This window comes from Neopelma chrysocephalum, unplaced genomic scaffold (genome assembly GCF_003984885.1).
Source record: "Neopelma chrysocephalum unplaced genomic scaffold, ASM398488v2 Primary Assembly neopelma1_72, whole genome shotgun sequence".
NCBI classification, from domain to species: Eukaryota; Metazoa; Chordata; class Aves; order Passeriformes; family Pipridae; genus Neopelma; species Neopelma chrysocephalum.
The window spans coordinates 1,792,193-1,809,516 of NW_020897732.1; the positions used below are offsets into that span (position 1 = coordinate 1,792,193).

Consider the following 17,324-nt stretch of genomic DNA (forward strand, 5'->3'; position numbering starts at 1 on the left):
TTACCATCCAAAAGGTCCCTTATTTTATCCAAGTATATTTCAAAATATGACACCTAGAAGTAGGAAGAGGAAAAAGAGACACATCACCAGAAAGCAAAAATGCTTTGCTTTTTGATCACAAGGATGCAGTATGATTACTACAACCTCCCGCATAACATCCAGCTCAAGTTCTTACGGCTGAACTAAATACACCTTAAAGAAAAAACAGGTTTGATCAAAAGCTTCAAACACTATCAGCACTGTCACAGGTTATCAGGATAGCGACCATCAATGTTCAACGGAAACAAAATTAAACTGTTAACATAATTCTTCTCTAAGAAGAATCAGTCACTTCAGAAACAACTCAGGTTATCATGTTTCCAAATTACAGGCATTTGAAACAGATATAGAATATCCATTTACCCACAGATTACCTTCCAGTTTTAATACAGAAAAAATAAGTAAAAATGAAGTTTACCTTAATATGAAACTCAAGATTCTCATCCATGGAGTAAATATAATTAAAAATATCTTGCACTATTCTTGGAATAATGCCCATTCCATCTGGGTCGTGAAGCTTCCCCTTATTAGAAAAAGATACAATAAAATTAAACATTCATACTGAATGCAACATTACAAACAGTATACAAAGGCAAGGCAACTGGTTCCAGTTAACATTAAAGTGCTGGTGAATATGATGCACTTATTCTGTCTATAAAGGACAGTCTTGACCATCCATTTAGCCCCAGCGTTTGCCAGAAGTGTAAAGAACAGCCTCAGAACACTGCCAAACTACTGCAAGTGAAAATATGTTACTAAAATCATTCTTGCATTTCTCATCCTGCTACTGAGGGCTGAAAAAAATACACTAAATGCCATTCTCAGTCCTAAAAACAATAATGGGGTACAAAAATGTTGTAATGGAAAGGGAAAGAAAATTAAAATTGCAAGAAGAAAACAAGCAGACATCTTATTTCTAGAAAGGTAAGACTTTGTGATGCAGAGATGTGACAGAGACATTAAGAGAAAATTGTTTTAGTATTTCTTACTTCCATAGTGTGTGTCTTTCCAGATGACGTCTGCCCATAAGCAAAGATTGTTCCATTGTATCCCTCGAGTACATCTAAAGGGAAGGAGTATTTTCATTAGCATTCATTTCCTTTTTCTAAAGATAAGTCAAATTAAATAGAATGCAAGCAGGCAGTTCCTAAAATGTCCAGCAAGTTAAATCACCCTGTGCTAGAGTTAGGGGGAGGGAGCGTGTTTCTCCCTACCCCTTTTAGTGAATTATGCCATCATCAACTGTCTTAGAAGTTTCCTGTATTAGAAGCACCTGTTTCTTCAACCAGAAAAATCAGGAATTCACAGTCAGGGACAAAAAGGAAATTGATACAATTGCCAGGCTGAACAGATAGTCTTTGATATCTTGGAAGAAGAAACCATGAGAATGCCATCGTATTTTCGGCCCTCAGGAAAGTTTAATTGTCCAGTTGTGATAAAAATGAGCTATGCCTTAAGTGCCAAGCATCTTACTCTTAGGGTTCTCTTCCAAATGATGAATGAACTGAGCCAAAGTTTTAGATTGAGAGGTGACGGGCTGGTGGGTTGGCTTGTTCATGAGTCAGTTACTGCAGAATCACATCCTGCAAGCAAACTTTTATTTTCCAAAACCAGTATAAGATACTCCCAATTGGGAGGTCTTTGCCATTCCATCAGACCTGTAAATCGATTTGTCCCACCACCAGAGTTCATTTGCCACTTGATGTAACACAGCCTAGAAATGCCACACAGAAATCAGAGCTTTACAATGAGAAAAGGCGCAGCATTACAATTCTTAGTTCAATTCCAGTTTTTAAAGAGCAGACTTTTTATCTAATCCTGATTACCAATAACTCATTAAAGGGTTCAATACTTGCAGCAGCATGGATTTTCCACAGCAATCCACTCTTCTAATGACCAAAACCCTCCTACATTTACCACATATTCTCCTGTCACTAACAGTTGCTATTTCAGGGGTTTCTGACAAGACTTTGTAAAGCCATTTTGAAAGTTGTGTCAATTATTATTGATGTCTTCAGGAAACGAATCAATTTTATTTGCAAGAAACTAGTTAGTTGCTTACTACAGGAACTTACTGTGGCGTATCCTTCTTTGTGATAAGACTTGATTTTCTAAAGGTACTAGGCCAATTCTGACAATTCAGTTTTGGAGAAACTGTACACCCAGACATGCGCAGTGAAAACTCATATTTCACAAGTTTCATTTCCACTTATATTCCTGCAAACAATCTTACGTAGGATGATTTTCACCAATAAATTTTTGAGGGACAGATGGACAACACACCTCAAACCTATTAATAAGCGTTATTTTGATTAATTTCAGACAAATTGTTTTAAACAATTATTGCACAGAACTGTAAAAAAAAAAATCAACCCAAAACATAACAGGTAAACATTATCAAGTGTTGCAATTGACTGAAACATCAGGTTAAGTATTGACAGGATTTATTACCTCAACTAGAGGATAATTTTATACTGCTACAATCCATGTTGGCACTTATTAAACACGCAGAAGATAAAGGGCAGCAATAGAAGTATCAGTTTTCAACACTGAAACCCACACGAACATGAGACATTTTCTTATGGTAAAGCTGCTCTTCCACCTTACCTTTGACAATCTTTTTAGCACAGTCATTGTATACTTGTTCCTGTGATGTGTTTGACTGGAATACACGGTCAAATATATATGGCTTGGACTGCAAAAAAAAATAAAAAGAGATAGAAGAGTCATTAAAATGCTGTAAGTGGAACTGGAAGGTGTTTGTTCATATAGTTTAGAAGCATCCTGTACTGTCTCAGCCCAATCTTCTATTTTAAGCACATGAAGACTGTAACAAGGAAATCAGCTTATACAGTGTTGCCTAAATCTTCATGCGCTTGCTTACAAGTAAGGCCTTGAATTAAATACATTTGGTTTCAAAGTGTTACCTAAACAGTTCTCCAAAACTACTGTGCCACATGACCTCAAGACACTTGATTTACAAGGTTAGCCAACGGCTCGTCTGTACATCCAAGAACCCCTTATTCTCTTCTACTCTGGTGGCAGTTTTATTATGGTGCACCCAAACTATTAAAAACAGCTTATACCCCATGACACAGAGCATCTGTCTTGGTAACGTTTGTTAAAAAAACTCACACCAAAAAGAAACATTCAGCACAAGAACTATTTTGCCATATACCACATCCTTAAAATAAAGCTCCCCAAACAAAAGAAAAGGCCATGTTGGAGGAAGGGAACCTTTCACAAAAGACTCCTTTTGGAAAAGGCTATGTGGTCAGGAAGCTCTGACAGAATTTTGAGAGGAATGTTGGATATTGCTTTTTTTAAAAAAAAAGATATTATCATAACAGTTCGAAGCAGCCGACAGTCCATTAGGATACGAACTATTATGCTCTTAAAAAGACTATTATATTTTACAAAGTTCAAATTTTTGTAGCACTTTCAGAGCTTGACTTTGTAGGTAGACAAGCAGATGGGCAAAGTTTACAAAGAACCTAGGTCAGTTACCATTGTTAAACTCCCTGCAACAGTGAAGTGTTCCATTTTGCCTAAATTTAATTCATTATCATCCTCCCCCAAGGATATTCTGGAACTGCCTCTCTGGCAAAGGAACAAGTATAGTTTCCATCTTTCATCCGCCCACCACATTTCCCTTCCCCAGTCTGACCTTCCATTTGTCTTTAATAATGTCTAGCACCACACCAAACAAAGCTTTTTTAAATTTAACACATATTTATCTGTGCAGAGGCCTTGAATTCAGATGGAGGAGCTCCCTCTTGGAAAATAACAATTAAGTGTTCACTGTAGAAATAAGTTCAAGAAACCACAAGACTCAGTAGGCAGAAACTATCCCTAAGGTGCTGAAGTTCGTCATAACACTTGTTTCACAGCAGGGAAACACAAACCTCCTCGATTACTCATTTCAGCTTCAAATACATCTCAAATCCCTCTGTTCTACAGGTGGAATTGAGGCCATTACATACACCAGGAGACAAACAACTAACAATTTCTAGTAACCCTGAGGTAAGAAAATGAAGACTGAGAACACATTACACAAAAAGGAAGTCACTGTAGAAAGGATGACACCAGCTACACATTTTCTTTCTCACTAGAAGCTGTAGCTTCAAAAAACCTCTGATTTCACAGATAGCAATCAACTACATCACAAAACATTAATCAGATCTGTTTCATGCTCAAGTGTGCATATTTATATGCACTGAAATAATTCCATTTTGGAGCATCATATTTAGCATTGCACATTGGAAAAATATAGTGAGAAAAGCAATAGTGTCCAATGTCACTATAAACAATCCACATGGCATCAGAAATTTGTTTGTGCTTGTCAGATTCAAACTCTCCTTCAAATTATTGCTCCAGAAAGTATATAGATGAAAATTATTTCAATTACATTGATTTTAGAAAAATTAGGGAAAGTTCCTGGATACAATCTTCTGACAGTCTATGGAGGAACTGTTAACAATACTCACTATTTCTCATAGATCCTAACATTTCTGATCTTTGTTGTTGCCAGCAAAGCATGACAACAATGGGAATGGAAAAGTACATTAAAATGTAAACATTATTTTGCATAGTATGTGTTTGAATGTATACACATACATCATTTGTAGTTATGTAATTACTACAGAATATTTCTGATGCCAAAGAACAGGAAGAAGGAACTGTAGGAATAACCTGCACTGATCTGCAGCCATCCTGCAATCTACAGGTATTTGCAACAGGTTCTAAAAAAAGCTTCCCTTCTCTACATTTTTAAACAACATTTAGAGGGGTTTGTTTTGTTTTTAATTCTTCTGCCAAGCAAAGGTGGACTGAATTGAACTATTCTTTTTCTGTGTTAAAGAAAAATGTTACTAATTTGAGAGCAATCTGCAGACACAGAATACTTTTAGACTATCTACTCTCCAATTGCCACTAAAATGCTTTCATTAGAGAACAGAGTCCAATTACAGTATCTCATATAATCACAGTCTCTTTTGTTTTACAGAATGTTAATATAAAGAATAGCAGATATGGTGAATGCCATGGACTAGTAAGTACAGGAAATCAAGCTGCAAGAACTTTGCTCAGGCAGTAATGCCTTTAATTGGTCTAGTTTATTTATCCAGTGAAAGCTGTTAGGCACATGGCAAACTCCAATTTCCCTCAAGTTAACAACTGCTACAAAAATAGCCACAAAATTTAACAATTCTGGCCAAAAGCATCCTAATGAAGAGTCCTGTTGTCACTTGTCACTTCTCCATCCCTTGCAGGTGGAAAGTGTATGTTTATGTGCCCTCAGTATTACAGGTTCCTAGATGAAGCCAGAATACAACCTCAAAGCACTCAAAAAAGGCCGTTACACATTTCCCTCCCAAGTCACAGTACTTTTATCACACCTATGAAAATCCATACTAGACACATCTCTGTTCCATCATCACCAAATCAATATCTAACCAAGTAGGTTTAGACAAGCAGGTTCCAGGATGATTATGTTTTAAGAATACAAATTACACCCACTCAGCATGATTTCACATCTTTGACACTTGCAATGCTATGTCTTATCATTTCTCTTTACAGTCTACTTTCTGCTGTAAACAAAGCTAAAACAGTATTACACAGATTACCATGCCCTAGAAAGACTCCTCATTACCTTTAAGAGATTAATCAAGAAAGATTAAAGTGCCAGATATTTTTTCTATACCAGATGCTTTTTCTTCCCCAAGCAGTAAACAATCAAATCTAATGATGACCTGAAGACACAAAAGCTCCAAGCAACATTACCACATGGAGTCCACAACAGGCACAGTAGCAGGGTCACTACCATGGTATGAGACTGCTTTGACATACTCCAGAATTTTTCAGCAGGTGTTGCTCAAATTCTATTAAAAATTTAACACATATGACCTATAAGCAACACATAAAATACCAAGCAAACAAGCAGAGCTTCTGACTTCCTCTCTGCAAATAAGTTAGCTCCTTGCCTAGCATTTCTTCTGTCAATAGTCAACCACAAGACAACTTCAGCTCCTACAGCTACCTGTATTGAAGGGGTGTGGCCTCACAGCAAAAACTTTGCAAGTGTTCTAACAGCCCTCAAAAAAGTACATTTGCCAACAGGATTTAGCAGGAGTTAAACTGAATCTTAATAAAGGGCTTACGTAGAAGTACACTGCTCCACAATTATCTTGAAGACTAGTTACCCATTATACTCATAAAAGGATGCTTAACCCACCTAAATTATACAAAATTTGAAGCATGCATGAGTTTCTTTGGAAAAGTTTTTAAGTCAACACCTTCAGTGAGGACTACATAAAAATCTGCAATCACAACTACACTGAAATCTTCCCTCAAAAGTCAGAAAAATACTTAAACTTATCTCCATAGAAGAAATTGTAAAAAACCTTCATATTGCTATTGCAACTTTCCATAAACTACACAACTGGTTATTCCTAAGAATACCTGAGTTCACCTTAGCTTCAGATATTAATGCATAAAAGGTAAGTCAGCAGTGAAAATTTCCTTGAAAAAAAACAGTAGCATATTTTTCTACCACAATATATCTGCAGCTCTTCACTGCTTTTTTCTGGAATGGACAGTTAAACCCATGTCATACCCACCCATGTCAGCTTATTCTCAGTGAAAGGCTGAAGTAGCACATAATGGGCCTACTTTCCCTTTAAGTTCTGTATCTTTATCAAAGAATGTTCTCCTCATCAGCGCAAAATATGTTAAAAGAATAATCCCACATGGAATAATTTCTGGAAAGTATGATGCCAAATACCTGACTCAGTTCTTCCTGTTACTAAGCTAAGGTATTGCTGCTTTGACATACCTGAGTCCAACACTGCAAATGGGTGAAAAGGCACAGTTACAAATTAGTGTTTTATTTTTAGGATAAGGAAAGAGGATTTTCTTCTTGTCCTAGCTCCATGCACACAGAAGTGCAGCTGATAAAGAAGAGTTAGTGGATCTCAGCTCTCTTTGTCTTATTTTCCTTATTTCTGTGCAAATACTGCAACTCAAGTATCAACTTTTACAGCAGTTATTTATTGTTACAGAATGACTAAAATGTGATTTTATTTAAAATATTGTGACTAGAAACTCAATTTCCAGCATCAATATAGGGAATAATTTTGGAACAAGAGTTTCAGTCAAACTTTGCCTTAGTAAAAAGTTTTTTCTAAAGAGAAAAGCAAGCACTCCTGGCATAAAAATGGTCACTGAACTTCAGAACAACGAAAAAAACAAAACAAAAAACAAACAAGTATGAGTGAGGTGCTTCTAAGCAAGTGGCACAGCAGCCAGGGAGAACAGCTCTCCCTTTACAAATTAATGTAACATAGAATATTTGCTTTCTGTTAAATCATCCTACCAGTATCATCTGAAAAGCATCTTTGTTATTCACCACTTAATGGAATGAAGTAAGAAAAAAATTAGAGAATAACTCTGGAAGAACAGTATTATTTCAGCTACAGACTGCAATTTCTCCTTCATGATTAAGGTTGCACTGTAGACATGAAGAATTTTTATCTGTGTGTCTCTAACAAAACAGTGCTTTCCTTCATGTCAGCAAATAATAGTAACTAAAAAGTTGCTTTAAGAAGGCATCTTGCATTTATACAGTCCAGCACAGCCTTCAGCAACACATAGTTTATGTTTCCCTTTTGAAAAATCTGCTGCCAAAAGCTGCAGTAGTAGCAAGTGATCTTCATTACGTGCTTCTAACATAACTTAAACCTCGCCTTGCTCTCATTTATGATCCAACACTAGTTTTAAAGACCATGAAAAAGAAATCTAAATGTCTCAAGCTCTTTCCAGGATCACAGGGGTTACATTTTACATTAAAAAAAATCAGCACCCTAAAAAAATATGAAAATACAGACAGGTAGCCACGATTCTTTCTTAAAAGTCATAGAAATAAGGAATATACTGTGATCACTACTAGACACATTTGGACAACAGAGGCATACTGACCATTTTTGTGAATGCCTATAGGACCTCGCCACTTCAGCCACTGGATAGTACTGGTTTGGGTTTAGACTTCAGTCAGAAATCCTTGAGTATTCAGTAGTCTATCTTTGGGGGAGTTTTATGATGAGCAAGACTAGGTATAGATGTTTCTAAAGATTTATAGAGGTGCTATGCAGAACTATAAAGCTACTCAGTTGCAAGTAGTTTTATATTTGAAAAAATAAAGCACGTAATCCTATATCAGATTGCTATTCCTCCCTGTTACATCTTACTCAAAAGTCTGAAACCCCTGAGTAAATTGCTATCAATTTTTGTATACAGTTACATTTCTAATGTTTAACATCAAAGTCATACACTCATTATGAGTCACCCTACTATCTATTTTAACTAAATCCTTATATTTCATTAACAGGAATAGACATCAGGAAAAAATATTTAATAGACTTTTCCATTCATATGGAAAGAAGCCACCTTGAATTAATAATTTAAAAGTTCTTTACTGGTGAAAAAAGTTTCATCCTACAGAAAAACAATACTTTGTTTCAGAGTCTGCTCTTTAAAACAGACCAACACCATATGTCCCCTCAAATTGCTGTTACACACTAGTTACAATTAAACAAGTATTTTATCTAACACAAATCAAAATGACTCACTTGTCCAGAAAGACAATGATGACACTAATTACATAGAAGCTAGGAACAGAAGGAATAGAAGCTAGCTCAGAGATGACAGAAAGGAGGAGGGTTTGGTTATAGTCACTGATTCTCCTCCACAGCCTCCTCCAGAGGAATCAAATCTGCAGTCCGGGATAAGCCCTGCTTCCGCTGCCTCCCAGTTTTCACCTCCCATCTACCATTACAGGCAACTCCCAAGTATTATTAAAGCAGCCTTCACTGTTCCAGACCCAGACAACACAGAAGCTGCAAGTCCTCCAGGAAGCTGAGGAAAGCAGCCATAAAAAAACAGAAGTGGCTTAATTACTGTTCAACAGGCAGCCAATAAGGGCAGAAATGAAACAGCTGAAGTAACCAAACAAAGCTTATCAAGGAATGTTTTTAGAAACTGTTTCATGAGGACTGTTTCTGTTACTATCCTCCCTTGGGCAATTCTGCAACACGGAAACACAAGCGTGGCTGGCTACAGACTCAGGTTAGAAGGTCTCTAAATTTGTAAAAAGTTAGCTTGCTAAAAAAAACCAAACCAAACAAACCCAAGTTAAAGTAACTGTCTCAACAGTTTTGGAGAATTAAGTCATGATTCTGAGAACGTTGACCTTGTCCTATAACCACCACTATAAAAACAAAATCACAGATTATCAATACTTCATTAAGATTTTGTGAAACAGGACACAAATACTGTCACTGCTACCCAACCTAATAACTTCGGGGCGTTTTTTCCCTAAGTCAGACAGAGCATGTACTGGACCCAGGACCATTGGGGAACTTTTTGATGTGATTTTTACCAATGCAGAAATCACCAAAGTAGAGCTGGCAACAATAAACATTAACCCTGAGCAAAAAGCCCCATGTGATCCCTCAGGAGCACACCATCAGACTGTTCTACTCAGACACAGTACCACCTCGGCACAATTTACATTGTAGATAACTTTAAAGCATACTTAAAGAGTATTTAAAAATATAAGCTTTTGTTCATACTAGGACTAATGAAAGAAAATGTGGAAAATTTATTTTTTAAGTCAGAAAACATCAAGGTTTCTAAACTAAACCGTGGGTTTTAAACAGATTATGCAGTGTCACAATGAATGGGCATTCACTGATAGAATGAGATCATTTGTTCTAGTGAAATTTTCCATTTTCCAGGATTCATTCCTTACTTGGAGTTTACCTGTACAACCTCAGGAAGAAGAGGTATACTCCAAGATAGTAACTTGCCAGCTGAAATAAGCCCAAATTACCTCATTTCAAAAGCATGCTATCGTTCTTGTTGCTCCAGACTCAAGGAATTCCATATTTTATTGACAAATTCATCTGAATATTAACAGACTAAAGCACTAGTATTTACTAACTCATACAAAAAAAAGTATTTTATTAGATCACCTCCTGCAATTTCAGATAGTTTGCAAAATGTTATTATTGACAGCCTCAAAAAAACAGAAAAAACACCAAAATTTGAAGACAGATAATTGGCATTTAAATTACTTTCAGCAATGCAGAACCAGCACTGTGTCCCTCAAGAAAAAATATTTACATGAAAACAAAAAAGTTAACAAAAATAAAACAAGCATTAGGAGTAATGTATGTTTATACAACACCAACCAAACGAGACAATAAAGTACTGTACTTTATTTTTATATTCCAGTTCCACTTCGTAGCTAAATATGACCCAGTGAACAAAAAGCAGAGGATTATCTTTTTCCCTGCAAAATCCAGATTGTTTTATAACAGGTCTCGTACCTTGCAAGGAGACTTCAGTTAAAACATATTTACAACTCTGAAGTAAGGCAAATAGTCTGTTTATTCTAATTTAACAACAACAATAACAAGAAGTTGTTAGCTGACGGCTGATTTACAGATCGCAAGCACCAATGCGCTGGAGCCTGCACTGTTGTGCTGCATTTCTTCCCCAAAACTCTCCGCAGACCATTACCCGTCGGCAGCTCCCATGTGTGCATTTGGAGCGGGATTTAGCGGTCACATATCCCCGGACAGCCCGGCTGGCGGACTCACTGTGGGACCCGCCTTCACTCCGCACCTCGTCCCTCGGCGTCTCGCCGGAGCCTTTGTCAAAGGTCTCCCGACCCGCCCCCCCCCTCCCCGTGTCCCGGCAGCCCCACGGCCCTCAGCCCCCGCCGCGCCTCGCCCGGCCGTGCCCACATCCCGACCAGCCCACCCCGCCCGCAGCTCTGCCTGCCCTCCTCCCCTTCCCCCACAGACCCCGAAAAGCCCGCCCCCCTTCCCGAGGCGTCCCTGCCCGGGGGCCCTCCCGCCTCGCACCGCGCCCATCCCCGCCGCGTCTGACCCCGCCGACCCCTGACACCCCCTCCCTCTTTCCCTCCCTCCCTCGCCCGCGGCGCCTCCCGCCGCTCCAGTCCGGGCCGGCCCCTCACCGCAATGACGACGGTATCCTCGCCCTGGAACTTGGCGATGTACTTGTCGCCGCGGGCCACTTCGGACTCGTTGAGGGGCCTGAAGCGACACATCACTTTGATGTTACACTCCGCCGGGTCCGCCATCTTAGGCCACCGCCGCCTCCGGGGCGCTCAGCTCCGCCGCCGCCCGCTGCTTGCAGCCGCACCGCCGCGCCGGGGGGGTCTCGCAAGCCGCCGTGGCCGGGAAGCCCGCGCCCGCCCCGGCAGGAGGGAAAAGGGAAGGGCTCCTTCCTGGCCGCCGCCGCCGCCTCCCGCGCTCACTTCCTCCCCAACATGGCCCCGGCCATGGCGGTGCGGCCGCGGTTCCCGCCCCGCCCCGCCGGGGGTGTGTGTCAAGGTGACGTCACCCTCCGCAGCGCCCGCCCCACCGTGTGCGCAGGCGCGGCGCTGCCCCCGGGCGGGCGGGGGCGCTGCCCACGGGGCCGCCGGGGGCGGGCGACAGGGGTGGGGCTCCCTCAGGCGGGCGGGGGCTGCGGTGGCGCCGCCCGCGGCAGCTTTCCGTGTCCGGCTGCAGCTGGAATCCTAGAACCATGGAATTAAAGCGATGTAGAACCATAGAATTGGAGAATCACAGAATTGTAGAACCATCAAGGTTGGAAGAGACCTTTAAGATCGTCCAGTCCAGCCGTCCACCCACTAACCACTAACCACTGAACCACATCACCCGGCGCCAGATCCAGACGCCGCTTAAACACCTCCAGGGATGGTGATTCCACCACTTCCCTGGGCGACCTGGCGCCGCACCGGTTCCCTCCACATAGAGCAGCCACACAGAATTACTGAATCCCAAAATCAATTAGGTTGGAAAAGACCTCTGAGATTACTGAGTCCAAGCTCTGACCAACCACACCAACATGTCAACTATGTCACCGTGTCATGGCAGTAAAGGCCACGTCTGGTCTTTGGAGAGATGTTGCAACATGGCCTGTCACCAGCAGAACTCTGAGCAGGGCAGTGCTGGGTAGAGCCAAGCTCTGTATGAGCGACAGAAAACTGAGAGGCTGGGTGCGAAGTAAAGGCTTCAAGGGGCAGTTGAGATAGAAACCTATGATATTTGGAGATTTTTTTGTTTTCATTTCTTCTCCTGGCTCAGAAAGGGAAAAAATCCACACCCGTGAGGTGTTCAGAGATGTCAGGGAGCTGCCAGTGTTTGCTAATGTTCCTGTGATCCTCGTTGCCTGCGTGTCTCTTGGAGCTGGAATCCGGCGAGTGGGATCAGAGCACACGGCAACCCACGGCTCTTGGTGTCATCCCCAGGGATGGAGTCTCTCACAACCTCTTCATCCCAATTTACAAAAAAAAAGTCTGCACGGTAGTTTTTCTAGGCTTAGTTTATTACAAGTTTTACTAATTTATTACTGTGGATCTAATTTTAGTCAGTCAAAACTTACTGACTGTGTCTAGACAAAAATCATCAGGTGAACCATTCTGATAGAGATTTCCAAGAGTCTCATGGCTTTATAACTGTGCCTCTTACATCCAGGCATGAACTTTCAGATTGGAACAAAGTACAGACTTGCAGCTTGGCTAAATTCAGTCAGTTTCCTAACAGAAATCATGAGTTGTATTGGAAATTTTTCAAATAGCCTTGAAGTTAATTTAAAAAAAAATAGAAAAAAAAATTGAGGAGCCTTTCTCTTAAATTAGTAAATTTTAGTAGGGCAGAATGACTCAAAATAGCAGTGTCCTTCCCTTAAAAGTCTTCTTTTTTTCATTAAAAAAAGGGGGAAATATTATGAATTTTAACAGGGACCATCTGTAATCAGGCATCCCCCATTTTCAAGACTTCTCAGTTCAGGGATTTCAATGCTGTGTTTTCACTTAGGATAGGTGTGCAAGGCAAACACAGCTTCAAAACTGCTCCACATGACAAAAGAATTACCTAATAATCTAGTTTCATCTATAGGTTCTTTTCACACAGTAATATGAAAAATATTTCTATACCTAGTTATTCTTATGAGGTAATCTAAGTCTTCTAAATTGAGGTCATGTTGTAACAAGTTTATTTTTCCGCTATGATTAAAAATGCTGCAGGACCGTACTGTCTTATGCAGGGCAGCAACAATTACACATCCCTACCTACCAGCAAATGTGGAAATAGTTGTCTGGAAAAGCCAAGATATAGGCTCAGTCTGTAGAAGGTACAGTGCTGCTCCACATCATCTAGCATATGAGGTATATATATATATATATATTTATATATCTACAGTTCTGTTTGTCTGTGTTTTCAATAAAATGTTTTAAACATAATTGTGTCAGAAAGCCTATTTCTGTTGATTGCTATTTTAACATCTTGGTTAAGGAAGAAACCTCATAATGACATGATTCTCAAGAAAACAGATGATTTGGCTTGTTTACCTTTTCAATTTTACATAGCAGACACAAAGACAACGCAGACACATGCGTAGGAAATTACTCATTGTAACTATGTTGAAACAGAAAATGTCAGCGTGTGAACTCTGTTGAAAGGACTGCCCATTGTGAAGTTGTTGGGTCTGCACAAGCTCCTGGGAGAACTGGCTGATGGTGTCCCATCCTGGCTGCGGGAGCCTTTGCTGAATGACATCTGCTGAACTGCATCCTCTCAGATCCCTTTCAGGGACTCTGTCATGAAGTTTCTCCTCTCTGATCTGCTGTTCAAAATAGCAACCGTTCCTTGACATGACCTACTTAAGGTCTGACACAACGAAGCAGTGTGCTCAAAGAGGGCAGTGTGTTATCTCTGCTGGCGCCAAGATGTGTCAAAACAGCAGTCCTGAGGATTTGTATTTAAAGATGCAGTCTCGTGAGACCAGGGCAGAGACCAAACATCCTGGTGAATTTCCCATTTTGTCACAATTACAGAATGTTCTTTCTTTGCTAATTGGGAATATATTTGCTGTCTTCTATGTTGTTATGTAATGTCTGCAACATACATTTTTTGATACTTAGGATAAAAGACTCTGTTTAAAAGTAATATATTGTAATGAGAAAACATGGTGTATCAGTTATCATAAAAAGTGAATCCTTCTGTTTGATATTTAAGCCTAGTATGCTCATGTAAATCAAATATGTTTTCTTTATCTGACAAATAAGTTTGGTAAAGTTTCTCAGTAAAGACCAGTGTATTTTTTAAAGTAATTCATGTAAGGAATTTGTGTTTGTTAGTTCATTAACCATGTTCCTTTCCCTTTATGATCTGTGCAGTAAACCTCTACAAATTCTTTTATGATTTACAGCTCCTTTAGATCTCCAGTCTTTCCCAGGAATAAAAGCATGTTAAGCAAAAGGAATTGGCAAACCTGAGCCTTACAGGGAAGCTATATCTGGATAATGATGTAATTAACCATCAAAATTGCTCCAGCAGAGCAAAAGTGATCTTGATTTGGTCGTAAAAGAACATTACATATTTGAATAAATCTTTAAACCAGGTGTTTGTGGAGAAGTGAATTAAAACTGCTTCCTCCTGCCCTTTAAAGAATTAAATTCTGAGATTCATCAGTTGACAGCACTTGTTGACATTCAGTGTGCCTAAGGCAAACACAAGTGCTCTTCTCATTTTAATTTGCAATGTGCTGGTAAAATACAGCATACAACTTCTGAGAATTTAAGGTGCATTCCAGGTCAATTTTATTCCAAATTTGCAAGTCAATTTGTAGGACAAAAGAGTGATCAATCTGTCAGATAAATGTACCTCAAACAAAGTTTATGGCTGGTAACACACTCTGTAAATGAAAGCTATTAAGATGACTTTTGAAGTCCAGAAACATTGCTTGACACTGTAAAAGTGTAATTAAAATTAACAAAATCGTATGGTTCAAACAGTTTATACAATTATATTTTAAATAATATAAATATATTTTAAGTCTCTACCAATAGACTGTGTCTATTCAACTCAGCTTGAGGAACTCAATAACCGACTGAAAGTTGGTGGATGGACCTCAATGGCCTAAGATACTGTTGGAGTCCGACTAGATTATTTGAAGCTCTCATCCAGTTACAAAACTCAAAAGTTTCTTTTCATTGCAGGAACAATATGATGTGGAATGTATCTCTTGTCTCGATCAAGTTTAGGATTTTATATAACTAGACAGATGAAATGTACGTTAAGGATATTTCTACTTCTGTTTCTGATACATATTAACTTCTTGGCAAAAATAGAAGTAATTCTAAAGATCAGTTTTATTTTACTTTTTAACTGGAAATGCATAAAACCTAAAAACCTTCTAGCTTGTTCCCAATCACCAAGATCATATTTAATAATTTCTGATAGCGATAGACTAATTAAAAGCAAAAGCAAGCTCTGGGAATAATGTCACATTTTAGATGTTTACTGCAGCTAATTTGTGCAAATTCATGCAAAAAAATTTGTCTGCTCACTACCTAAAGCATCCAATTCTCTTTGAAGAAGGAACACACTCTTAGACCTTGTTTATATTTTAACCATTAAAATCATCCAGCATACGTTGTCTGAAACATCCTATCATAAATCTCTATTCTGAGTTGCTTTTCATCGTTTATAACCCTTAATAAACTTGCCACTGGATTGTATCTTAGTTTCTATGTCTAGACAATGGATTTTTAGCAGGCTTTCCTTCTGCAGTCAATCTGTTTGATGTGGGAGCCAGAGCTGAAGGCAAGAAATATGACTGTCTTCAATTCAAGAAGAAGATGCTCTATTCACAGAAGGAAACAAGAAAAGTAGTCAGGAAAGAAGCGGCAAAGTGGAAGAGACAATTTTGGGAACATAGTAGAACCAGGCAGAAAAGGCTGTGACTTCTGCAGGAGCTCTTTCAGAATCAAGAATCAGAACTAAGATCCCTCACTTCTTAATGTCAGAAAACAAATGTGGAACAAGCAGGTGAGGGACACCATTCTATAGCTACCGCTCTACTCTAGTTCAACAGAGCTACCATCTTGCCTTTCTTCTTGTTTATTTATTCTTGCAGCTAATCAGCCAAGCTTGTCACACTTTTATCAACCAGTGAAAATTAAAGTCAGAATCAGTTTAAGATGAGGTTGCCTCCCACTATTGTTCTGAAAAATTACTCTTGGTTATATCTTTTTGTCCTGTTCATGCATCAAAAATCATTGGAAGTTATGACTCTTGAAGTAAACTGTGTTTTTCACAGTCACTACACGCACACACACACACAAAGTGATTATAAAATTCATATTTATTTTTTAGGTGTCATTCTGTTTAGAAAGATGACCATACACAGCTTTTTACTCAACAAATTTGACATATACTCAAATTCATGTCTGAAGTCTATTGGCAAAATTATGTTTTATTTCTCTCTACTTTATAAGCTCTGCAGAAACAATGCTGGAGGAGAGGAATCCAACCCTTATTCTAGTTCTTTTAGCCACAGAAATTTCTCAGTTCTGATATTTATTGTTGGTGACAGTACATGAGATAGACAGAACAGAGCTGACTTTCAGAGTTCAGTCTGAAACTGCTAGGCTGAAAGTGCTTTTTTTTTTTTTGTATGCTGAAGAAATGTCTCTGGCAGTGGTAAATGCATCATTCACAATGGGTGAGAGGGTGGGACAACTGTGCTTCAAAATTAACCTTTCATGTGAAGTTCCTGCTCATCTCACACAGACTCGCCATCCTGACTTCTAATCTTCCCATAAATGGGTAAGTGCTGCCCCAGGTGAAGGGAGTGAGGGGACGTGGGAGGAGTGTGTGCATGCACAAGTATTTTCATAGTGCAATTCACATAACCTTTTCCATCTCCTCAGTCACATTTTCATCAACCTTATTTACCGTGCTGGCCACAGGATATAGTAGAGAGATTTCACCAGATTTTCTAGCTGTTTAGTGAAAGTCTTCCTTCTGTTTTTTTTTCCTTTCTAATCTGGATGTTTGCCAGGTCTTACGACATGGAGTTAGTATGTGGGAAAGCAGCAGTTCTTAGTGGTTATTCAGAAGCTTTGGTGCTAAAGTGCTGATTTAGCACACTAAGGAGTGGCTGAGTAAAGAAAAGAAAATCAGGTAAGAGATGAGACAGGTACTAATCACTTTTTGGCAACATCTAAAGAGCTTGTGTCATCGTAAGTAAACTTCCGTCTCATCCATATTTCATTCATGAAGGTGGTCACTTTTCAGCTTTTATATAGCTCTACCCTGTCTATCCAGCCCTGTAATGGTTTTCCCTGATACATTTGTTGCTTTCCCAATGTCCAGCAGGCATCTCAAGCAGTTCAAGAAAAGTATAGCTAC

At 39.3% G+C, this 17,324-nt stretch overlaps 1 protein-coding gene across 2 annotated transcripts in view; it reads right to left on the reverse strand.

Moving 5' to 3' along the window:
• The window catches only part of KIF5B (kinesin family member 5B), a 34,934-nt gene extending 23,519 nt beyond the window's left edge, over positions 1 to 11,415 (reverse strand). For both annotated transcript variants that reach the window (XM_027686880.1, XM_027686879.1), the window contains exons 1-5: positions 11,078 to 11,415; positions 2,647 to 2,734; positions 1,029 to 1,102; positions 458 to 562; positions 5 to 53 (exon numbers count right to left, since the gene is read on the reverse strand). In XM_027686880.1, the coding sequence (XP_027542681.1) occupies positions 5 to 53; positions 458 to 562; positions 1,029 to 1,102; positions 2,647 to 2,734; positions 11,078 to 11,203 (442 nt within the window). In that variant the 5' untranslated portion in view covers positions 11,204 to 11,415. The remainder of the gene's footprint in view (positions 1 to 4; positions 54 to 457; positions 563 to 1,028; positions 1,103 to 2,646; positions 2,735 to 11,077) is intronic.
• Between the last annotated feature and the right edge of the window lie 5,909 nt (positions 11,416 to 17,324).